This window comes from Saccostrea echinata, unplaced genomic scaffold, assembly GCF_033153115.1.
Source record: "Saccostrea echinata isolate AGI-Se365-2 ecotype Australia unplaced genomic scaffold, CSIRO_AGI_Sech_v1 ptg000014l, whole genome shotgun sequence".
NCBI lineage: Eukaryota > Metazoa > Mollusca > Bivalvia > Ostreida > Ostreidae > Saccostrea > Saccostrea echinata.
In genome coordinates this window covers 18,103,754-18,129,757 of record NW_026889763.1, presented here as the reverse complement: position 1 = coordinate 18,129,757, position 26,004 = coordinate 18,103,754, and the positions used below count along the sequence as shown (strand labels likewise).

Genomic DNA, 26,004 nt, shown 5'->3' with positions numbered 1-26,004 from the left:
CATATATAATGTTAAGAATACATTTGCTGTGCATTTCCATTTAATATTCCATTTTACGTCAAAGGGCAGATAAAACTACCATAGAATTAGAACTCTTCAGTGAGCAGTGTTTGGAGCTTCCTTTTTTATATTTTTTCACCATTTATGTAAGGATATATTAAACTTTAACAAGAGGAATCGCTCTTTCATTTACTGTTAGAAATAGATTGTATCCAAGAAATAAAGCTAAAAAAAAATATATATATATATTTACAAATATTTTACAATGCAATGGTACAAAACTAAAGAATACCCTGAAAATACAGACAACTCTATATAAAAAAAAAACAACATCAATTCAACTGCCACCTTTACTTTTTCAATAGATCATATTTATCAAATTGATGTACAGAATCCCTTTTCAATGTTTGTAGCAGACTTACAAGAATATACATTGTATTGTGATATAATTCAATCTACATTGGTCATTTGCTCCAGAATCGTACAATATGAAATATGAATGAAAACAATTTAATTTTTTTCTTTGTTATCATTAGAAAATTTTCACCAACCATTCAGAAGAAATTCAAAATATAAAAGATACAGGACATTGGTATAAAATGTATTCAAGAAACATTTAGAAGTGATAAAGGAATGCAGAGACCACCATACATTATCCACAGAGTAAAGTGAACAAATAAAGACTTCACAAAAAACACTGTATCACAAAATAATAATGCAGCACTATAAACAATGATGACCAATACATTATGTAAATACATGTATAAAACAATGGTAATTAAAAGGAAAACTATTAAAGCTCTCTTTCCTATCATGTAAACACAACTGTATTCATATCTAGCTAGCCTAACCTGATCTGAGATTCTTCTACTGGATTGTAGTTTTATATGACACATGTAAATCAACCCTGATTTAACAAGCTGAGAAGATCAAGCTGTTAAAAAAAATCAAGATCAGAATTGAATGATTTCCAAATTCTAGTGCATCTTGGACATAGAATATGAAATGGAAGTTCATAGAATTGTTTAGAAAACACCCGTGGAACAAAAAAACACCTTTACATCCCTCTCGCAGTTAAAAATACAGACCCTACAATAAGATATGAATGAAATGAACACACACAGCTTCCTATTTAGACTACTATCAGACAACATAAACTACAGTCTAAAATGAAATCAATCACTACTCTAATACTGACCAATGAACTACATATTTATATAGAAATGACACGGACTGTCCAACGTTAAAAAACAATGAACATTCTTACTGCCTTCTAGGTGTCAATGGCAAATTGTAACTGTAATTAAGTACATAATTTCCATGTGAGGTAAAATTAACAACCTCTTCATAAATACATGTTCATAGTTAAAGGTTACAATAAAAAAAAATGAAGAGAACATTTCAAGTCTTTCCTTGATGTTCACAAAAAATATCACATTATTCGGACTATCATAAATTGCCAACGCAATGAAGATTTCACAGTATGATGGGTGATAGTAAAAGTTATGAATGAACACAATCTGTCCGGCACTTTCCTAGCCCTGCTAGGCCATGTCTCTCTAGGGGGGTAGTCCAGTACCCCCCCTTCTGAAATGTTCTATCATAGACCTGGTACTGCCTTATCAGCAATGCCATTATTGGATTTGATTTCATCTCTGTACCCTGAATTAAACAATAGTAAACCATAAGCATAAAAAATACATTAAATTTAAATCCCTCCCTTTCTTTAAATTTCAAAATTGTAAAGAATTTATCATATTCTCTATTTCAAAGGCATATTTATACATATAAGGGAGAAGGGGTATATAAATTTCTGGCTTCACTTGACATGCAAAGAACAGAAGTTAAATAATTTAACAAAATTCACAAGCATTTAGAGAATAGGTACAATGGAGGCAAAAAGAATGGGTTATATGTACACATCAATGTTGCACAGGGAAGCTCAAAAATCAAGAAAAACAATCATTAATTGGATGATTCTGAGCTTGTCAAGAAATCACTTTTGTGAATGCCTATCAAAAGTCCTCACAAGTACAGTTATAATTAAAAACAAAGAAAGGACACATATCAAGTTTTCCTTTAATACAGTGTCTTGCAAAAGAACTTTTGATACTTGTTCTAAGAATTAAAGAGAATGACTATCATGGAATGCAAGAGGTTGCAAAGAGAAAACTACAATGCATATGTCATGGTGACATAAAAGGGGGAAAAAGAAGAATGCCAGGAAACATTTTGCTACTTGTATACCAGTGTAATTTTCAGCCAGCATTCCAAGAGGTTGAAATGTATACTAATAGTCTTTTTCTTGAGACTTACTGATAATAGCGACTAGCTGCTTTTTAGATACTGTAATCTTTTGAAAATCTGTGTATCAAATACAACTCCACACAAATTAACATTAAGTACCATCTTCTCTGTAAAGATGGGCACACAATGGACCCCACTGCCGTGTTTGTGATTAAACTTTCAAACTTAGGCTTGCCATATCTGCCGGTCATTCTAACCGAAACTTTCCAAAGAAACATTCACTATGATAAGCTTTCTCATACAAAAGTAAAATTTGTAACTTTATATCTAGACACATAACCCTGACAATTTTAGAAAAAGATATCACTTTTTAAGTACATGTATTTAACACTCTTGAGATTTCACGGTAATTTTTGTGCGGAAATATTATTTGTCATTTGTGTTACAGACTTTAGTAGGGAACTTACAGAGCCCAGCTTTATTACATTCTTTTGATCCTTCACAAGCCCTCATTGCATTCAGCTGCTCATGCAGCTGTTGTAGAATACCATAATTAACATCATGTATAGCATTCCTTGTCTGCAAAACATAAAATTTATCTTTGTTAATAGCTGGACTGACATTGCACTTGAATATACTAGCTAATAAATAAGTCCCTCTCTTTTCAATGTGAAAACAAATGATGGCACAAACAAAATGTAAGTTCTGAAAAGTATATTAAAAACTGCATCTCAAAATTTTAAAATTATAGAGCTGAAGAACAAGTCAACAAAATTACATACAATCTATATGAAAACAAACTTTATGATTGTTTTTATAGGCCATTAATAGAGAGACCACAAAAAATAATCAAAATCACAAAGATTTTCAGACATACTGTTTTCTTACCTGAAATGGGTCTTTTTTGAGGTCATAGTAGCTGATAAAGTTGTTAATAAATTCACAGTACAGTAGATCATGTGTAGTGTTGAGTGTACGGATACACCAGTACTTGTTATTGTGCGAGTTTGTACAGAAGCAAAATGGTCCATCTGGAAATTAATGATGTAAAGTAATTAAATATCACATTAATCTACAATATCAAAACAAATATACTGAACATGAATTAAAATTAACAAGGGCATTCAACTGTGTCCACATCAAACAGGTAAAATACAAGTACTATGAATTTTGATAAGATATTCTTCCTACAAAAAAAAAAAAAAAAACAAAAACAAAAAATCCCCAGCTAAAAACACTTCATTCTTTCAGACTGACAGCTTTACCAGCAATGATGTATGAGGTACTGTACTGTACCACTAGGGGTGTTTTATGTACATATTATGATGTACAGTGTACTTACTAGACCAGTGGGGGGGGGGGGATGTACATATTATGATGTACAGTGTACTTACTAGACCAGTGGGGGGGGTATGTACATATTATGATGTACAGTGTACTTACTAGATCAGTGGGGGGGGGGGTATGTACATATTATGATGTACAGTGTACTTACTAGACCAGTGGGGGGGGGGGTTATGTACATATTATGATGTACAGTGTACTTACTAGACCAGTGGGGGGGGGGGGTATGTACATATTATGATGTACAGTGTACTTACTAGACCAGTGGGGGGGGGTATGTACATATTATGATGTACAGTGTACTTACTAGACCAGTGGGGGGGGGTATGTACATATTATGATGTACAGTGTACTTACTAGACCAGTGGGGGGGGGGGTATGTACATATTATGATGTACAGTGTACTTACTAGACCAGTGGGGGGGGGGGGGTATGTACATATTATGATGTACAGTGTACTTACTAGACCAGTGGGGGGGGGGGGTTATGTACATATTATGATGTACAGTGTACTTACTAGATCAGTGGGGGGGGGGGGTTATGTACATATTATAATGTACAATGTACTTACTAGATCAGTGGGGGGGGGGGGGTATGTACATATTATGATGTACAGTTTACTTACTAGACCAGTGGGGGGGGGGGGGTATGTACATATTATGATGTACAGTGTACTTACTAGACCAGTGGGGGGGTATGTACATATTATGATGTACAGTGTACTTACTAGATCAGTGGGGAGGGGGGGGTATGTACATATTATGATGTACAGTGTACTTACTAGACCAGTGGGGGGGTATGTACATATTATGATGTACAGTGTACTTATTAGACCAGTGGGAGGGGGGGGATGTACATATTATGATGTACAGTGTACTTACTGGTCCAGTAGGGGGGTGTTTTCCAGTGACTGTTGTCCATCAGGGAACAGTCCATCGCCGCCCTCCTACAGGCTGGGTGATCACGACGTGTTACTTTCTCATTAGGTGGCAAGTTCCAGTACGTAGCTGTTTAAGAGAAATAAAAGCATTACAAATTCAAGTTCTCAGAAATCAATGCTCTAATTTTATAAGATATACATGTAGATGACAATTGTGATTTTTTTAATAAAACAATAAAGGTTATATAAGGTTCTGAAAAGTATTCAAACTAAAGGGTGCCCTCCTTTAGTTAAGTTTATTCCCATTGCTGGTATTTGTCATAAAAAAATTGCATGTCTCCAAAGAACACATCTTGTGGTTATCTGACATACTGGATATAAGAATGGATTGACTTTGGCAATTTTGATGGAATATTTCAATTTCTTTGAGATAAATTGAATTTGTTGTGTGAGTAATGATTTAACAATATTTTTTTTTTCAGTAACTTATTTTGAGGTCTGCACCACAAAATTACAGGAGTGTTGTAATAAAGTCACTTACAATTCAACAGGGATTATGCAATAGAGTCAATTACAATTCAACAGGGATTATGTAACACAGTTACTTACAATTTCACAGGGATTATGTCATACAATTACTCACAATTCCACAGGGATTATGTAATACAGTTACTTACAATTCCACAGGGATTATGTAATACAGTTGTTTACAATTCCACAGGGGTCATGTAATACAGTTACTTACATTCCACAGGGGTGATGTAATACACTTACAATTCCACAGGGGTGATGTAATACACTTACAATTCCACAAGGGTGAATCCACTGTGTGCTGCTTTCTTCTCCTCTTCCTATTTCGTCTGCGACGACGTCTTTGTTCTATTTCCTTTTTCCTAGATAAAAATTTAGATAAATTTAATAAACAATAGGTCCATGGGCTGCATCAGTCACCTGAGCACTTTGGCTAGAGAAAATCAGAAATCAGTTCAGAATTGAAAAGTTTAAATATATAAATGCCCCCCCCCCCCCACTCACACAATCCCCTCCTTGATGGGCAGAGAGGGAGTCATGATTGAACAAAATTGAATCTACACTACCTGAGGATGTTTCCAAATAAGCATGTCCAATATGGCTTTGCTGTTTTTGAGAGGGGGATTTTTTAGGATCCGTTCTTTAATTACTATGCAAATCTTTGATTGCCCTTTGTGGCCCCACCCCAACCCCAGAGGTCATGATTTGAATAAATTTGAAAGCTCTCACATAAGTTTCACCTTTTCTGGCCTAGTGGTTATTTAGAAGAAGATTTATAAAACATGACATTAAATTTTCACTAATCCTTAATTATATCCCCTAGAAAAAGGAAGTGGCCCTTCATTTGAACAAACTTGAATCTCCTTCACCCAAGGATGCTTTGTGGCAAGTTTGGTTGAAATTCGCCCGTGGTTCTTAAGAAGAAGTTGAAAATGTGAAAAGTTTACAAAGACACACAACACAGAGACGCCCAACACCCTTCGATTGGAAAAATTCACTTGATCCTTTGGCTCAGGTGAGCTAAACAACGTATTTGCACCTTCTCGTCATGGAAGCTGTATTTAAATACTCCAAAATCTCAATATTTCAAACTTCTCTCAATATAAAAATGGACTTCTGTGGGGGTTCAGCCTTTCATTTTTCTAACTTAACTTCGATACTTTAATATGTGGCTTATACACATACCTTTCATATTGTCTGCTGTTACTTTGGCTACAGGGTTCACAGTCTGAATCTAAATAACCTCTGCCATTCATCTCATTACCAAACTCATTGAGGAATGACTCCTTGGGTTTAGAGGTCTTCAGATGTTTTCTGTAGATCTGCAGCATAAAGTTTATATGTTGAGGAAGCCTCATATCAAATGATTGTTCAATGAAAATGCATTACATGTACTTAAAATTGTTTAAAATTCTTTACATTGTTTTAAGCTACAGATCTGAAAAAAATACAACTAAAGCAAGACTGTAAGGATAAGCAATCCTGGATGCATCTTACATGCAATTTTTTTCCCCCCATATACCAGTGCTTGTAGGGCATAATGAACCCGCTGCAAATCTTTAATTTGGCCTACATCTGGATTTAACAACTGTATGATAAACATTCCTAGATGACTTATCCATTCCAGTTTGGTCCGGATAATTCAAATACTTTAATCTGCATTTAAAACTAATAATGGTGTCAATACAGACGGGTAAAGCATAAACACATCTCAGCTTTGCTGGGGTGATTGCTACATACCCTTAGATCTTCAAGCATTTTTCTGTACTCTTCAATCATTTCATCAAGTTTCTCTTTATGATTTTTCCATTCTACTGGGTCCTGATACAGAATATTATCACAAGTCACGGTGTCATTGGGTAAAACTCTACAGCGACGGTCAAATGGCTGAACTGTTGAAGTCAAAGGGTCATCATTTACAGAGTAATAAAGATCACAAAGGGAAAATTGTTTAAAATAATTCCATTCAAAAGCATAAAAATGTAATTTTTTTTTCTGCTTTTAATGGACAAGTTTCTATTTACCTGGTATAGAATTCTGTAGTGAGTAGCTTGCATTACCAATCATTTGGAGGTAGGATCTCTTGGTTCTGATAAATCTGGGTGTAAAATCTGAAAATAATCTCAGGAATAAATACTTGCCAAATTGTATTCTGAAGTTGAGTCAAGTATTTTCTATATTTAGTCCTATTTTTAACATTATGGTGCCTAGCTAGATAAATTGATGTCTAAAAAGACTCACTCAAGCCTCTGGCTTGAGATATCTGAATATTACTTTTAAGTTCAATTCATTCCAAACAACCCGATCACTGTTCTAGAGCATAAATGATTTACCTTTGCTAGCATGCTTCATCAAGAACTCGGTTTGACTCTGTTTTTCTCTTCGATTCATTCTCTTCTTCCTACGACCACAGGGGCAATGTTTCCTTGACTTAATATATCCATCCCTCTGCATTTTTCTCCTACCCTTATCCTTCAACCGACACTTCATCAGCCTCGGCAAATCTCGACCAAATTCTTGAACACATTGGTATTTCTGATCAAAAAAAAAAAGGATGCATAAATTTTTGTTCCACTGCACATATGTGTCTTTAAAACTTTGACACAGATTTATTATTTTGGAAATTTAAACAGATAACTACAATTTTAACACCATAAATGTCAAGTTCGTAGTGCATGCACTGTGGGATCATTTTCATTTGTGTGAGTCAATGTTTGTGGACAATCAAAATTTTACTCATCCATGGAGACCTTATTCTTGTAATAACTTGTTTATACACAAGATTCAATGACTCAATAGTTGGCAAACAAGAAGTCTGTGAGCCAGTGCTCACTAATAATAAACCCGCTCTGATGTGAATACACAAGTTCATTTATGGACAGACATAGAGATAAACAAGAAGTTGACATCAGATTCGTACAAAAATGAATCCCACCATATAAGATGCCTAAACAAAGAGTATGCCTACACATTCAAGCATCTGCAATAAGTAGTTGCTGAGGAAACTGCAACAAAAAATTGTTATATATTTTGTTATGTATGTTACGGACAGAGGCATGGATAAACAGGAAGTTGACATCGGATTCTCACAAAAACTAGAAAACTGACCAGTCAGCAAGGGTCCCGCCGAGGGGTAGAAATATAAGGGTGCAGCTTACAGAATGAGAATTTTAATTGATTACAAAAATTAAAAATATATGAAGAAGAATATGCAATAACAACTGTACTTATAAAATTTCAAGATACATGTAATTCCTAAATATCCAACAACCTGTAAAGAGCATCCCTGTATTTACATAAGGCAGTAAAAAACATCATATCTATAATAACTCAATTAAATGTATATTTAAACAAGAATTAAGCATGTGTTTTATAAAATGCCAGCCTTCAGTGAATGTAAATATCACCCAGGCTTGACCTTAACTTCAAAATAAACATCAGTTGCAGACAAAGGCTAATTTATTTTAAAGTGACAAATAAAGATAAGTCTGGAAAATTTTCTGTCCCAGACAAGATAATTAATCCCAGGGGATTAATTGTACTGCTCTCTCATCCTTTTCTTATAAGTTCACAACAAAGACTTTTTCAGTAATGATAGAATGAGTTTATTATCGGACTACCTGTTAAAATTAATAGTATTCTTAAATTAACATAATTAAGGCAGCAAAAAAAAAAAAAAAAAAAAAAAAAAAAAAAAAAAATGAATAAATGAATAATAAAAAAACATGTCTTGATGTATATCTTGTTTTTAGAATTCAATAAAATCACAACTCATTGTGTATTTTACCAAAATAAAGCATGAACATAATTTAAATCCACATTTCATAGAATGTAAACATCATTCAGAATTGGTCTTAACTTCAAAACAAAATTCATTTTCAGACAGTTGTGTTAATTAATCTCAATTTGACAGAAACAGATAATGCTTTGGATTTTCTTCTAGAGGAAAGTTAATTAATCCCATAGGACTAGTTGCAGCTTTCATACTTTACAATAGGAACATTCACAGCAGTTATCTCTCTTTGCCCTGGCATTCATTCTAATTATGTAAAGTTAATGTCACAGGGTGAATAAATTATTATTCTGATAAATATTATATGTATGATTAAATATTTAATGACCTAATCACTAATCATCATTTCATTATCTTCATCATCATTTTCATCTATAAAGCATAGTGAATTACAGTCCTTTGGAATTTACTATGTGTTCATTCATAAAATATCTCATTCATATTCATGGGGTTAAATGCTCATTGGTGGATTTAGGAGTGTGAAAGGTCAAAGGTGTTTGTGTCAGAATGGGTGAGGCTTGGAGTTGTATGATTGGTTGATATTTTAGAGTGAGAAGTGTGTGAGTGGTTTTACTAGTTTGGTATTAGGTGCGCATGCTTGGCGCCAAATACCCCAACTAATTCACTCCACCCTAGGACAGCCAGGAGTAAGGAAGAATTCCTCTCCTACTCCACTAAGTCTATCATTTTATAATGTGGACAAATCAACTGTCTATTCGGTAAGAAATTTTACCACCGTTGCTCTAGATAAATTAAATATAAAGTAATTATCCACTTGAAGATAATTAGAACAGAAAAGCTAAAATATATTAAAGTAATTTAATGTGTGAATGTATAGGTATGAGAGTGTATTCATTTATTTTCATTACTGTTATTGTTACAGGTCACCTTTTTAGTCTTACCATGAAATTGGAAAATATATAAATCGAACCCAACAGCTGTTTTCATTGTTATTATTAAAAAGGAGTAGCAAAATAAATTTCGGCTGTGACATTATGGAATCTACCCCACCACCCCAGCTCCAAACTGGATGACATAGAGAACCAAACTTAGCATCAAAATATGTCTTACTGCCTCTTCAACCAACATATCAAATTTGAACTTAATTGGCCAACTACAAAAAAGTTATTAGAAAAAACAGAAAATTTGTAGACGGAAGAATGACAGACAGACAGACCGACAGACAGAGTGATTACTATAGGGCACCCGCAAATCCTTGCGGGGCCCTAATAACTCCCACCATATGGTATACCTAAACAAAGAGTGTGCTAAACTTTCAAGCATCTGCGATGAGTATTTGCTGAGAAAACTGTGACCTAAATTTTTTATGGATGGTATGGACAAACGCACAGATAAACAGGAAGTTGATATCAGATTCGTACAAAAATAAATCCCACCATATGGCTTGCCTAAACAAAGAGTGTGCTAAAATTTGAAGCATCTGCTATGAATAGTTGCTTAGAAAGCTGCGACCAAAATTTGTTACGTACATGTATGGTACAGACAGATGCACAGATAAACAGGAAGTTTGAAGTTGACATCAGATTCGTACAAAACTAAATCCCATCATATGGCATGCCTGAACAAAGAGTGTGCTAAAATTTCAAGCATCTGCATTGAGTAATTGCTGAGAAAACTGTGACCAAAATTTGTTACAGACAGACACACAGACGGACATATAGACAGACACACAAGGGTAAAACAGTATACCCCCCTCTCCTTCGGAGTGGGTATAATTAATAGTTCTTGGGGATGTAAATTCAAGGTTAAGGGTAACTCAGGAAATCCATGAATACCGGTATTGGTCCATATCATCAAACAATGACGATTCTACAGCAAGTCAAATAAAGAAATTAAATGTCTGGTGCAAGGAAAATATAACAGTGACTCTTCTTATTGAAAATATGCACCTACTGAATTCAAAAATTATAAATGGCTAATAGTGACATTAATCAACAGAGCCCAACATCTATTATGTCATAACACTACAATGTGGTACATATATCATAAATATAATGACCAAAAATCCATTATTAAATCTTTGAATTGTTCATACAACATATTGGAGGATCTCTCTGAACTATCTATGTTTATAGAGTCTTACTTAATCTCTTCCTCATTACAAAGAATTTAAATGACTGGTCTTTTGGCAAGGCTTACTCAGTTGTCATAGGTGACAGGGATCTAACTGACCAATCTCTGTACAGAGGAGGACTGACTCACTTGTCTCTGTTTACACAGGAGCTAGGTAGTCTATTCCTTTCCCTGTCCCTGTTTATATAAAAGGCTAACTGACCTGTATCTGTCTAGAAAAGGCCAACTGATCTATTTACTATTTACAGGAGAGATGACTGACCCTTCTCTGTCTGTTTACAGGAGAGATAACTGACCTGTCACTGTCTAAAAAAGGCTAACTGATCTGTCCCTACAGGAGAGATAACTGACCTATTCCTGTTTACAGGAGAGATAACTGATGACTCCATGTTTACAAGAGAAATAACTGACCTGTCCCGATTTACCAGAGAAAACTGACCTGTTCCTGTTTACAGGAGAGATAACTGACCTGTCCCTGTTTACAGGAGAAATAACTCACCTATCCCTGCTTACAGGAAAGATAACTTACCTGTCCCTGTTTACCAGAAAAATTTGACCCGTTCCTGTTTACAGGAGAGATAACTGGCCTGTCCCTGTTTAAAGGAAACATAACTGGCCTGGTCTGTCCCTGTTTACAGGAGAGAGGACTGCCCCCCCCCCCCCCACCCCCCAGTTTATAGGAGAGGTAACTGGTCTGTCCCTGTTTATGGGAGATATTACTAACCTGTCCCTTTTTACAAGGGCTTTGGTTTTCTGGTTTGGAGCACTCCTTGAAAATCCTTTTCTGTTTTGGAGTGGCATATTTCAGGTAGGACTCACTAATGGTGGGTAAACTGTTTACTGTTTCTAGGAAATTTTTCTTTTGTTGTCTCATCATCTCTTTCCTAATCTTCTTGGTTACTTTCCTAAATAATAAAATTATACAACAGATGTCTGAAAAATTAGATTTTTCACTTTGTCCATTTTCAATTTCAAAATCTTTATGACTGAGTAATAGAAAAAAAACTCTAGAACCACAATTCAGAGATCAATATCTTACTACAGAATTAGTTCTCTGGTATAAAATGCAGAGTAACAGTAAAATAAATGTGTAATATTTACCCCCTCTCCAATAGGACTGTGTCTCTCCAAGGTCTCCGTGTAGTCACAAAGGTATCAGAATCAACACCACTTCAATAAAGAAAAACACACTCTTTTCTTTATTTTTCAAGAAATGTCAATGATAGATAACTATTACATAATGTGCACAGATTTTTGTGCTATTACAATAAATCTAAGAAAAAAAATTAAAGATTGTAAACAAATAGTGAAAAATTAACATGGCCTCTCATTGAAAGTCTTTTTAAATGACTTTGGAAAATATATTAATTCCATTTTACTCAATCCACTTATGCAGAATTTAACTATGAAGTATTTATCTATTAAATTAAAATGACATACAATGCTTATGTTATACCCATGAGCTTGCTCTCTGTAATTCTTGGACTTGATCAATTTCATCATGGACCGTCCATCCATGTGACTAGGAATCTCTACACCTGCCATATCAAGGATAGTGGGAGCCAAATCAATGTTCACCACAATATTAGAAATCCTAAAATAGATCAAAGGTCACAATAATGTCAGAAATCCTACAATAGGTCAAAGGTTACAACAATGTTAGAAATCCTACAATTAGTCAAAGGTCACCACAATGTTAGAAAGCCTACAAAAGGAGGTCAAGGTCACCACAATGTTAGAAATTCTACAACATGAGGTTAAAGGTATGTTAAAATTTCTACAATATGGGGTTTAAATTCATTGCAATGTTAGAAATCCTTCAATATGAGGTTAAAATTCATCACAGTGTCAGAAATCTTCAGAACTCAATAGCATATACATGTAAAAAGTTGTATGATTGAAAATTGAAACAAATTTTTTTTACTTGGATCTTGGTTTGATTCCAGGTCCTCGGATATACAGTGGGACGCGTACATCAAAGTCATATGGCAAAGACTTGCCCTTCACAACTCCATACTGTCCCAAGTGGTAGCCATGGTCTGAGGTGTAAATAATGTATGTATTCTCCAGCTCATCCAAATACCACAACTCATTATATACCTAAAAATAAGCCTGCTACATCTGAGTATAGTGAACATTTCTTTGAAAAAAAAAACCCTCTTATTTCTAAAAGAAGCTCTCTTAATTCTAAATAAGAGAAGTGTCTCTTTATGTCAAATGAATTTTTCATTTCAGAGTTTCAAAAGCCTTTTTGGCAGGCCTATTTAACTTATTAACAATACGATGAAATACATCTACACCAACCTTACAGTATTCAGTTGCCTATCATGTAATAAAAGAAAGCTAAAACACTTATCTTTGTTCTCTGATTTCTTAATTTGACTTAAATGAAATCAATTGCTTGCACAGCTAAATCTATCAATACAAAAGGACTCAATCTATCAATGAAAATTAAATAAAAATGGTGTAAAATGAAATTGGTAACTAAAGTAACATGTATGAAAGTATGCTCTCCACCACTTCACCAGTTTATTCTGTTGGGGTGAACTTTGTTCTCCATTAGTTAGTCAATCTATTGTATAAAATCTCTTCTGTTTATGGTCTTACCTTTTCCACAAGTTCATGAGATCTTACCTTCTCCACTTGTTCATGTATTCTGTTTGAGATCTTACCTTCTCCACTTGTTCATGTATTCTGTTTGAGATCTTACCTTCTCCACTTGTTCATGTTTTCTGTTTGAGATCTTACCTTCTCCACTTGTTCATGTTTTCTGTTTGAGATCTTACCTTCTCCACTTGTTCATGTTTACTGTTTGAGATCTTACTTTCTCCACTTGTTCATGCTTTCTGTTTGAGATCTTACCTTTTCCACTTGTTCATGCTTTTTGTTTGAGATCTTACTTTCTCCACTTGTTCATGCTTTTTGTTTGAGATCTTACCTTCTCCACTTGTTCATGTTTTCTGTTTGAGATCTTACCTTCTTCACTTGTTCATGTATTCTGTTTGAGATCTTACCTTCTCCACTTGTTCATGTTTTCTGTTTGAGATCTTACCTTCTCCACTTGTTCATGTTTTCTGTTTGAGATCTTACCTTCTCCACTTATTCATGTTTTCTGTTTGAGATCTTACCTTTTCCACTTGTTCATGCTTTCTGTTTGAGATCTTACCTTCTCCACTTGTTCATGCTTTTTGTTTAAGATCTTACCTTCTCCACTTGTTCATGTTTTCTGTTTGAGATCTTACCTTCTCCACTTGTTCATGTTTTCTGTTTGAGATTTTACCTTTTCCATCAGTTCATGTATTCTGTTTGAGATCTTACCTTTTCCATCAGTTCATGTATTCTGTTTGAGATCTTACCTTCTCCACTTGTTCATGTTTTCTGTTTGAGATCTTACCTTCTCCACTTGTTCATGTTTTCTGTTTGAGATCTTACCTTCTCCACTTGTTCATGTTTTCTGTTTGAGATCTTACCTTCTCCTCTTGTTCATGTTTTCTGTTTGAGATCTTACCTTTTCCACTTGTTCATGTTTTCTGTTTGAGATCTTACCTTCTCCACTTGTTCATGTTTTCTGTTTGAGATTTTACCTTTTCCATCAGTTCATGTATTCTGTTTGAGATCTTACCTTTTCCATCAGTTCATGTATTCTGTTTGAGATCTTACCTTCTCCACTTGTTCATGTTTTCTGTTTGAGATCTTACCTTCTCCACTTGTTCATGTTTTCTGTTTGAGATCTTACCTTTTCCACTTGTTCATGCTTTCTGTTTGAGATCTTACCTTCTCCACTTGTTCATGTTTTCTGTTTGAGATCTTACCTTCTCCACTTGTTCATGTATTCTGTTTGAGATCTTACCTTTTCCATCAGTTCATGTTTTCTGTTTGAGATCTTACCTTCTCCACTTGTTCATGTTTTCTGTTTGAGATCTTACCTTCTCCACTTGTTCATGTTTTCTGTTTTAGATCTTACCTTTTCCACTTGTTCATGTTTTCTGTTTGAGATCTTACCTTTTCCACTTGTTCATATTTTCTGTTTGAGATCTTACCTTCTCTACAAGTTCATCCACTGACTGCAAAGTCTGGAGTCTTTTCTGTTGAAGGATGTCGGTAAATCTCTGTTCAATTGGCTCCATCTTTCCCGTCATTTTTAACAAATGCTGTTTGTCTGGGTTAGGGGCCACATTCCAGGTAGGAGTTCTGTGTGAAAAAAAAACAGTTACTGTAACAAAATATAAAGACAAAGGTTTGATAAAAGATTGTGACTTTTTTTCATTAATGAAGAGATATCTTTGATTTGAAAATAATGATGCAATAACTATGATTTTTAATTAATTATGAAATATTTGGGATTTTTATTTATTGATGATACAACTATGATTTTTTAATTACCAATACCTGTGTAGTGTGTTATTAAAGAAGAGATGCTGGTACTGCGGAGCTGCATCCTCAGGGCCATGAGGGGCGGGGACGCTCAGCACCATTAATACTGGCCTGTATTGGATAATTATAGAAATCATCACAAACACAATACACTGCATGGTCATAAAAGTTTATAATACAGGACCATGAGGGGCGGGGACTCTCAGCACCATTAGTACTGGCCTGTATTGGATAATTATAGAAATCACCATATACACAATACACTGCATGGTCATAAAAGATTATAATACAAAATGCAATGCTTCAGAATAGCCTACAGCTACATTACCAGTACAAACTAAGGCAGAATTACCTTTTAGGAAAATACTGTTTACTGTTCTTTAGAAAAGTAACACTATCATTGGCAATTAGGTCAGTAAAGTAGTCATTGTAATAATTATCCTCGTGCTTCATTTTATTGCCATTAAAATTCACAGTGTAGTTGTAGAATCGGGCATTTTTGATAAGCCCCACCCACTCCCTCCACCCCGGAGGAATATACGTCCCGTTATACTCGTTTAGGTACTTTCCAAAGTACCCTGTTCTGTAGCCAGCGTTATTGAGGTAGGTAGCAAAAGTTCGAGTTTCATGAGTCCTCTGCCAAAATGGAGAAGAACAATTGTCATTATTTGTGTGTACGTTATGATTGTGTGTGTACAGTCCAGTCAGGATTGAGCTGCGTGATGGACAGCACATGGGCGTGGAAACAAACGAGTTGTTGAAATGAACACCCTGGTCTCTCATAATGCGTAATGTTTTTGGCATCACCTCCATAGACCCTACAATATAAGATTTACATTCATTTGAAGTTTTCGTGACTTTCCCAGTTATATAAGTGAAGTTATTGTTGGAATTGATTTGGTAAAATTGATTTACAACCTTTTCAAAAGTGCTTGGTTATTCATAAACAACAAAAATGTGGATGGTTTTAAATTTCATGGCCCATACTTGAATGATTTAAGGCTATAGAATTGGACCAAAGATTCCATTCAAAAACTACTTAAATGATATTAACAAGGATCAGATTAATCAATTATCATTACCGATTATTAAGCTTTTGAACATCTTACACATATCAAATTGTTTCGTGTCAGAAGGAGTTTCCTACTTTATAAATAATTTACAGTGATGTTCTTTTATAAAGCAATATTATCTAAACCTTTTATCATGACATTAGGTCAAAATGCACCTCCTGTCACTAAGAACCCCCACCTTGCAATTTTAAATATGGGACAGATGTACAAATAGGCATGCTAGATCAATTCATGTATTTATTAACAAGAGGCCGATGGGCCACATCGCTCACCTGAGCACTGTGGCTAGGAAAAAGTAGAAATTGGTTAATTATTGAAAAGTTTAAACCCAAAAGTATAGTCCCATGACCAATCATGGCTTTGCTATTCTTGAGAAGATTTTTAAAGAATTTTACTATATAATTCTATGTAAAACTTTGGTCGGCCATTGTGGCTCTGCCCTATCCCCGGGGGTCATGATTTGAACAAACTTGAATCTACACAATCTGAGGATGCTTCCATATGAATATGATCAATTATGGCTTTGCTATTCTTGAGAAGAAGATTTTTAAAGAATTTTCCTCTATATTTCTATGTAAAACTTTGGTCGGCCATTTTGGCCCCGCCCTACCCCTGGAGGTCATGATTTGAACAAACTTGAATCTACACACCCTGAGGATGCTTCCATATAAATATGATGAATTATGGCTTTGTCATTCTTGAGAAGAAGATTTTTAAAGAATTTTCCAATATATTTCTATGTAAAACTTTGGTCGGCCATTGTGGCCCCTCCCTACCCCCAGGGGTCATGATTTGAACAAATTTGAATCTACACTACCTGAGGATGCTTCCATATAAATATGATGAATTATGGCTTTGTCATTCTTGAGAAGAAGATTTTTAAAGAATTTTCCAATATATTTCTATGTAAAACTTTGGTCGCCCATTTTGGCCCCGCCCTACCCCCGGGGGTCATGATTTGAACAAACTTGAATTTACACTACCTGAGGATGCTTCCATATAAATATGATGAATTATGGCTTGGTCATTCTTGAGAAGAAGATTTTTAAAGAATTTTCCTCTATATTTCTATGTAAAACTTTGGTCGGCCATTTTGGCCCCGCCCTACCCCCGGAGGTCATGATTTGAACAAACTTGAATCTACACTACCTGAGGATGTTTTCCCATAAGTTTCATCTTTCCTGGCACAGTGGTTCTTGAGAAGAAGATTTTTAAAACATCCCACCAAATTTTCCTTAATTCTTAATTATCTCCCCTTGAATGAGGGCATGGCCCTTCATTTGAACAAACTTGAATCCCCTTCACCCAAGGATGCTTTGTGGCAAGTTTGGTTGAAATTGGCCCAGCAGTTCTGGAGAAGAAGTCGAAAATGTGAAAAGTTTACAGAAAGACAGACGGACAGACAGACAGACAGACAGACGGACGCCGGACAAAATGTGATCAGAAAAGCTCACTTGAGCCTTCGGCTCAGGTGAGCTAACAATGAAAAGCACTCTAGTAGACCTTTCCCTGCAATTTATAAGAAACTAAATATTGAAAGATCATAACAAATGTCTCTGGTAATATTAATTAAACACATTAAAACACATCACACTTACCCAGCAATTCATCCTGGTCATCTGTAAGAATCAGTACAATGTTTGGTTTCTGACTTTTAGCCCGACGGCTGCCATAACGCAGGTTGGTTCCCTGTCCATGGTTATGAGAACTAGACCATGATGCAAAGGTCCATCCCAGGATCAGCCACACAGTGAAAATAAGTAGACTCCTCATTCTGTGTGTGGGGTGGGTTTATTAGATGAGGTGTCCTGTCTAGCTCTCATGTAAATATTTGTGGGTGGCTACTGGGCTGGTAGACATCATTAGGGAACCCTGTTGATTACAGATCGGGATATTATAGTGTAACATATAGCACAAATAACAGAATCAATTATCAAATGATATACATGTACAGTATAAGAAGTACAACAAAACCATGAATTCTATTGCAAAAGATGATGATCAATCAAACAGTGTGCATCCCTTAATATGTAAGAAAAATATTTCTCCTTCAAACAGATTTAATTTATAGGTGAGCATTGATAAAACATCTTTTTTTTCTTAAAATCTCCTGCAAAAAATTCTTATAAAAATAAAAGTAATTGGGCAATGGGTGAGGTGTATACTAAGTCTAATTATCATTGTTTATAAAAGCTCTTTATATAATATATACACTGAAAACTAAGACCGCACATTATAAATAAATGAATTGCTTTTAATAGTACACAAATAACTAATACATATGTAATTATTAGCAATAAGATAAAATATATGATAACAATTACATGTGATTTTTGCTCTAAGATTGCTTTACTTTGATTGCACCGGGGAATATCAGACTGAACTAAAAGATACCCATCTCAATAAATTAAAGAAAACATTTTAAGATAATAAACATGATAAACAAACACAGAGAACACACTTGTTACGGGGGATAGCTGGAGCAGTAGAGTTCTCCCTTCATCATGTTTAACAACCAGGGAGATTAAGTCTTACATAACAAACCTATTACCCACTGACAAAAAACCTCCATCAATGACAGCGGCCCACATTAATTTCTGTCTGGTTTACTGGAGACAATCACCAGAGGTCTGTATTCATTAGCTGGCACTAATACAGAAATAGGTTTTTTTCCCTACTGGAATATTTATAAGACCAAATTATCATATAATAGTCATTTTCATCAAATATAATAAAGCTAATTTAGCATTTGTCTGTATTGACAGAAACCTATTAAAGTCACTGGGAAATTATTCATCAATACTGTATCAAGTCAGAGGTGCATTTATTGGAAATAAAGGTGTATAATTAATGAAACCTTTGCATGTATGTATTTCCTCATCTATTAAAGTCAGATCGTCAAAAGAAGAGTTGAACATGTCCATAAAATAATTTTCATATTTCTACTAAATCAATATTGAATGTATGACTTGGTCTTTTTCTCTCGCTGTCTATTAATGAAATCGCAAAAATTATTTCATATTTACCAGAGGAGAAAAAAAACATATGTTAACATCATTAAAACGAAATTATCTCACTCTATTAAGAATTGAACAATTGACTAAATATGTGTATATCTCACATGTACCGGGGTATATAAATCTGTAATTCAAAATACAAATTTCTAAATTCCTACTACATATTGAAAATAAAAATTCTTGTTTTAAATAATCCAAAAGCCACATCACTGACCTTACCTTGCTGCTTAAAATGATAATTAAACAAGAAAACTTCATTATGCAATGCCTGGTAATTAATTTAAATGTCATCCAAAACAATATGAAGCGCAGGTATAGAAGACATTACATCACTAATTAGACCAAGGTAAAACCACACAGGATGGTATCAAACTCCACATTATAATGGTAACCACATTACATACACCTAATGACCTTATTTGACCCTTGACCTCAAATAAACCATGGCACTTACTAGGAGAGGCTTCAGATTGTTATTTTTGGCCTGGGTTATGAGATTGCTGAACTCCACAGATAATTGATGCAAAAAAGCCTTCATTGTGTGAATTATAACCAAATATTTGAAGTTTTCCCCCCACTTAGGTTCGAGATTTCATTTTCTTTTGACAAGAGCAGACTTTTTTATTTTTCTTCTTTTTAACGAACTGGTGAATGGCCTCTACAAAAAGAGAAACACTGAATTCAAATAGATTCTGAAATATTTCAAGAGGTTTACGCTTTACATTGATTTGTGAAAAACAAACACTCAAGTTAATCCTGTAAATCCAGTTTTAGCAAAACGCTGCATTATTATTTAAAGCCTATGTCACAGTGGCAAAAGCATCACACATTTTCTTTGTAATGCGATACATTTGAGTGGCTTTGAACCAGAAAAAAATTCAATTGTTCTAACAGTTGCAAAAAAGAGAAAAGATATGGCATTACTCCTGATCAGATCTAAGGCAACACACCACACCAGACCCCACAGAAAATTACAGTTCAAGCATTCATAAACTACTTCTTAAATTTGCTCACTTTTTCAGGTGGTTTCCCAAAGATCTTTACATAAAAAAATGTGTAATCCAAAAATATTTATGCTTTGCTTGAATGAGAGCAAAAATCATATATTACAATCATACAGATGTTTGTAATGTTACTTTGTGATGGTAGATCATGGCACGATGTCTTACATCAAAATATCAGGTTCTAGAAAAACACTGGATCATGTATCAAATTAAAATAAAAATTACATATGTTATCCTTGGATTATATTTGTGCATCCATCACAGTAATAAAAGTATAAAAGTAGGTTTCTGTCTTTTTTTGGTTTTGATATCACAATAATTGACACTGAAGCTTCCAAGCAAATATACCATCAAAAATTGTGAAACTGATATATACATGTACCTACCAGTAAGTATATTCAAACTCCTTCAACCAAACACCTGGTAATAATGTCACAGTTAAATTACAAATTACTGGTATATCTCAGGCATTTTACATGTCAAGTTTTAAAGTGTAGACTTCCTTGTTTCACAAGAAGACGATGATATCATCTGTTCAGAATGATGATCAATATCTTATGAACATCCTCTCATACGGTACAGTCTCACACACAACGAAAATTACTGAACACAACTGAACTGCCAAATTCTGAATTATCCCCAGTACTCTCAAGTTATATTGAAGCTGTCTAACATCTACACTGTTTAAGGAAATCTCCAACATCAACAAAAAATTCACATAGCTTGATTTAACAATGTGTTTGGCATTAAAACTGTGGTTACATAAAACACAGCTTTGATCCTAGCTATGGCAGACCACACTATAGAACAGCCTGTGCACTACCTGGCATCTTACTGGAGGTTATTAACTCTTTTAATGCCATGTCTATTTTTCTTGGATTATTTGACTATGATGGCTACAGAGTTCTGACACATTCCTTTCTATTGTAGCTTCATGAGTCTGATACAGGTTTCTGTTAGAAGGTTATACCCTCACGTCAGACTGTAACAAAACCATTGACTGGGCAGAATAAGTACCCAGACAAATACATAAAATTTAATTTCATATTAAACTGTATCAGAAAAAAATCTATCTAAATGTTCATTTCAATAATCTGCACCTTTTAATCTTGATCTTTCCTTGAAGGACTCAAATCTCCAGTTTTGATTAAACAATTTTTAACCATGCACCCTCCATCTGTGTTTTAAGTTGAGATATACTTACTGGACATACAGTCCCTGAAACGTTCTACTTTCCCACTTGAACGGTGAGCGAACGCTGAACGAACGGTGAACGAACGCTGAACGAACGCAGAGCGAACGGTGAGTGAACGATGTGTGAACGCTGAACGCAACTTGGTGAACGATGTGTGAACGGTGAACGGTGAGCGAACGCAGAACGCGAACGGAGCGCAAACGCGAACGCAAAGTGAACGGTGAACGAACGGTGAACGCAAGATGAACGATATATTCGGAATGCCTCTGATCTTTTCCTTGCATTGAAACTATTTTATTGTATTATAATGTCAGGTGCCAAAAAAAAAAAAATAATATAAAAACAAGTAAACCAATAAATGAATGAATAAATAAGTAAATAAAATAAATTCTCCAAAATTGTCCTAAGAAAGACGATTCATGCACATAAGTTTTTAATCACACGATTTTTAACGCATTAAAACATTGCAATTGTTGCCGAACGCTAAAGTGTAAAAGATATTTTTTTAGTTGGAAAATAAAAATGTTTATTCTTATTTGATAACAAATCAGAGAAAACTTCTGACTTATAGAATGAATTAAAGCGATTGTAACATCCATTCATATATGTATCTCCGTGTCAAGGCGATTTCATGTAAAGTAATAAAAAAATTAATTACAAAGGTCAGTGGACGTTTTGCATTTATACGCTCGTATTTTAAATTTTTAATACAAAAATGTATTATGTGTCATTTCTATTTTTTATGATGATTTATTGAGCAGACTTCTACATGTATCTGTAGATGGCCGTGATTATACTCAGACAAGATAATACAAAGATACATATTCATATTATTTGTTATAAATTCTATTTTCCGAACTTGATATTTAAGTAATATGCTGTTATAATTTTTATCAAACAGACAAATGAGAGAGAGAGAGAGAGAGAGAGAGAGAGAGAGAGAGAGAGAGAAAAGAGAGAGAGATTCCGTTTTAGCCCCCCCTTCCTTTCAGGCTTCACTAAATGTTTGCACCTATATCAAACAATAACTCTGATATTTTTTTCTAAATATATTAGACAGTGAAAGTAACTTTTTTTTTTATTATCAACAAATCATATCCATCTGTTTGACAGTATTACTCGTTTTTATTTTCCTGCTTCAAGTTCACACGAAGTCCACGTGCTTGTCCTGTCAATCAAAATCATTCGACACTGTGCAGGTGAAAGTTTCGTCACATCGAAGACGAAGTGCGAGTATTTCCAACAAGTTATAACATTTATTTTTATAATTTCTAGATTTGATACCAACATTTGAATAATTAGTGAATAAAATATATTGGGCATTAACACTTGAATTTGAAACATACTCTCTGCCAATTTCAAATACCACCGCCAACACGTGTACATTTTGAACTACTATTGTTTTGTGACTTTTTTTTAGATGCATGTTTGTTTTGAGACTGAAATTTTTGTTCTAAAAAAGACCTTAACTTTTTTTTTACAGGTTAATTAAAATTTTCTGGAAATACAGTACTGACTAAGTAACCGATTTAGGGGAAAAGGGGGGGGGGGTATTAATCATATCGAATAGCAAACATATAAAGTTACGGTGAAGAAAGATTTTTTTCTCTATAACTATAGACTTTACATACATGTATTATAGTAGCGAATATTCTGTAGTGCATTACATTTTAAATAAATATTTCCTTTAAACACACTATCAATTTAATTCGCTTCAAAGATAATAAATTAACAGGATATCCGCAGTACTATGTATAACTCTCAGAACTAGTTCTATCATATTTTCTGTAGTAATTGAATAAAAAAACACGTTAGAAATAAATATTTTCGTAATTTTGCTGCGTAATTATTTGACTTGGATAATTATATTTCCATTAACGATTTGTCGTCTTTAACAAAACATCAAAATGTTGCAGTGCTTGAAGTATTTGCACATTGGCCTTAGTTAAATTTAATATTTCAGCATCGTTCTACATAGGTACAGGATGTGCTTATAACAACATTTTTTTCCAGAGTAATTTAATAAATAACCTAATAGCTAAGTTAGAATAATAAAAATATATATCTTAGATATTTTCCCCCATGAAATAATGATTCTTCAAACACGATATGTTAGTATTAAATTAAACAATCTGTAACTCCTTACCTACAAAAAGATAAGTCCTTTCACTTGGGAGTTCCGAATGGCAATGACAACTGAACGATAGGTGAACGCTGAACGCAAGGTGAACGCAAAGTGAACGGAACGAAGAGCGAACGCTGAACGCTTTGTGAACGGTGAACGCGAGCGCACAGTGAACGGTGAACGCAAAACTGTGAACGGAGAGCGAACGGTGAACGCACGGTGAGCGAACGGTGAACGCACGCTGAACGAACGGTGAACGAACGGTGAGCGAACGGAAAAATGGGAAAGTAGAACGTTTCAGGGACTGTATCTCTGTCCTTGACCAGTCCTCAACTTTTCTCTTTCTCTCTCTCTCTCCAATCCTACACCTCTGTAAGTGATCACAAAGTTTGGTTGGAAGAAAAATACATCTACAGTACTTATATCATCCTATGGCTCAAGAACAGTCAATCATAATATTAATTCTTACCTATTTATCTTTACTTTTTGATCTTAGAATCTATAACCTTAAATCCCTCACTACCAACAATGTAAAAAAGTTTGTAGATTGAGAAATATTTAAGTTACAGTGTGTACACGTAGTAGACAGACATACAAAAGTGTTGTTAACAGCATTTTAAAATATGACAGAGAAAATCTGTCAAAAGACTATCTCATTGAAAAAAAAAGTAAATTGAGCAAGAAAATTATATTTATTTTGTCAGTACACATTACTAAGCCCTAAATATAAGAAAAACACACTAAAAAGGGTCATCTGAGCCATTAAAAACAGCACTTTTCAATTTATCTTTTTTTTTCCAATATATAATATGGAAGAGTACGATGATAACAATAAGTTATTTGTGTCGTTTAAGCATGTTAAGTACAAGTGTGTCTTTGTCAATTGAACACTTGAAAAGATGTGGTTTTCCAAACACTGCATACAATAGTGACTACACCCCAAACAACATCATTGAATCTGCACTTTCTAAATATATTTACATCAATTTGCAATTTTCTCTTTGAAAAAGTTGCATAAACATTTATCATAATGAAAAAAAAGAACAGGACAGGAGACACCCATCAAAATTAACGATGTATTGACTGAATACAAATTGTAGTAGTTTAATCACAAAATTCTGATTGATGATTCTCCGACATCAGACTGCATTTTGTGAATGCAGTTCTCTGGGTCTACTTGACACACAATGTCTTCAAAGTATTTCAAACTGTTTCTTTGCCAGATTTATTGATATCCTCTACATTAACATCTGTGTTTTTATACCTATCATTCATCAAAATCTTAAAGTAATTAAGGGCAAATGTGTTAAAGGCCTGCTTTTTATTCTACTTATACAAACATTTATAAGCACAAAGAGTGCTTCATCATTAAAAACACACATAAACAAATACTGTGTTACATCATTTTAAAATGAAATAAATTTTTCACATCTTGAAATAATGAAACTAGCCAACCAAGAAATCTGGAAAATTTCTAGCACCAAATTAAAATGTGAAGTCAAATTTAGTTTTAGATTAAGAATAAATTTGCATCTCAAGGGCAAATCATGATTTTCTTCTTGAAATTCTATATAAGTCCTAAATTGTAATGTTTGAAAAAATATTTTTTGCTTCTTTAAACTAACAAAGTGATGTCTAATGTAAAGTGATGTCTAAACAGGACCGCTTACCTTGATTGTGAAATATTTGATTAATCAGCAATTTCTCTTGATATCCATCAATCTTCATAACATACTGCTGTCTGTGCACAGGGAATGTAATCTGCAGCAATAGAAAAATAAACTCACCAAGGCATCAAGCAGAATTATTGGACTGCCGTTACATCAAAGGCATGTCATTATCAAAATACATCTGCCTGTCATTATGTGCGGGTACATGCATGACATTTCACAATTTATGCAGAAGTGGCCCAGTTCCGCATGGTCCTATTATGTATGTAGGTTACCCCGACTATAGACAACAGTTATAGTGTCTCTACTGTCTCCATTCTATCAGGGAGGTGTAATTAATCCCCCTCATTAACATTTAAGGGAGGTGTAATTAATCCCCCTCATTAACGCCTAATCACCAACCACTTCTACATTAAGAATAGATCAACTGAAGAAAAGCAGATTAAAGCTGAGGAAAATCTAGCTGTCGATCAGTCATTTCAGAGTAATTCTACCCTGGGTGTGACATCGCCGCATAGGACACCAACATTCTTTTTTCTTTCATTGGGTGTTTCACTCAGGTATCAGCGTATATATACTTTAAGATTCGTGATGATTTCCTACAGGAATGTCTTCGGTCAAGGAGTACAAACTGGGAGGCTATAAATATTAAATTTT

The 26,004-nt window shown here is 34.4% G+C and overlaps 1 protein-coding gene across 3 annotated transcripts; it reads right to left on the bottom strand.

Annotated features, from left to right (window-relative positions):
- Nucleotides 1–336: 336 nt before the first annotated feature.
- On the bottom strand, nt 337–25,438 carry LOC133186875 (extracellular sulfatase Sulf-1-like). Of its 3 annotated transcripts, none has more exons than XM_061322253.1 (19): nt 25,348–25,438; nt 17,935–18,208; nt 15,616–16,081; nt 15,279–15,374; nt 14,930–15,080; nt 12,814–12,989; nt 12,346–12,483; nt 11,991–12,059; nt 11,614–11,794; nt 7,336–7,537; nt 7,027–7,113; nt 6,743–6,894; nt 6,188–6,324; nt 5,276–5,364; nt 4,473–4,598; nt 3,136–3,278; nt 2,715–2,826; nt 2,317–2,509; nt 1,642–1,662 (listed from the first exon to the last, which is right to left on the bottom strand). In XM_061322253.1, the coding sequence occupies exons 2-18, from the start codon at nt 18,107–18,109 to the stop codon at nt 2,340–2,342; spliced, it is 2,670 nt and encodes an 889-aa protein (XP_061178237.1). In that variant the 5' UTR covers nt 18,110–18,208; nt 25,348–25,438; the 3' UTR covers nt 1,642–1,662; nt 2,317–2,339. The 3 variants fall into 3 exon arrangements, with proteins under 3 accessions (XP_061178239.1, XP_061178237.1, XP_061178238.1); XM_061322254.1 differs by lacking the exon at nt 25,348–25,438 and adding an exon at nt 20,744–20,944; XM_061322255.1 differs by lacking the exon at nt 2,317–2,509 and having other exon boundaries at nt 337–1,662; nt 25,348–25,437.
- Nucleotides 25,439–26,004: the final 566 nt, after the last annotated feature.

Excerpts from the sequence above, each read along its gene's own strand:
- LOC133186875 (XM_061322253.1), bottom strand. The coding sequence starts at position 18,109 with ATGAGGAGTCTACTTATTTTCACTGTGTGGCTGATCCTGGGATGGACC. Across the intron at positions 12,060-12,345 it reads TACAGAGAGCAAGCTCATGG|TGGTGTTGATTCTGATACCT; the intron begins GTATAACATAAG and ends TCTTTATTGAAG. Across the intron at positions 6,325-6,742 it reads AAATGCTTGAAGATCTAAGG|ATCTACAGAAAACATCTGAA; the intron begins GTATGTAGCAAT and ends TTTATGCTGCAG.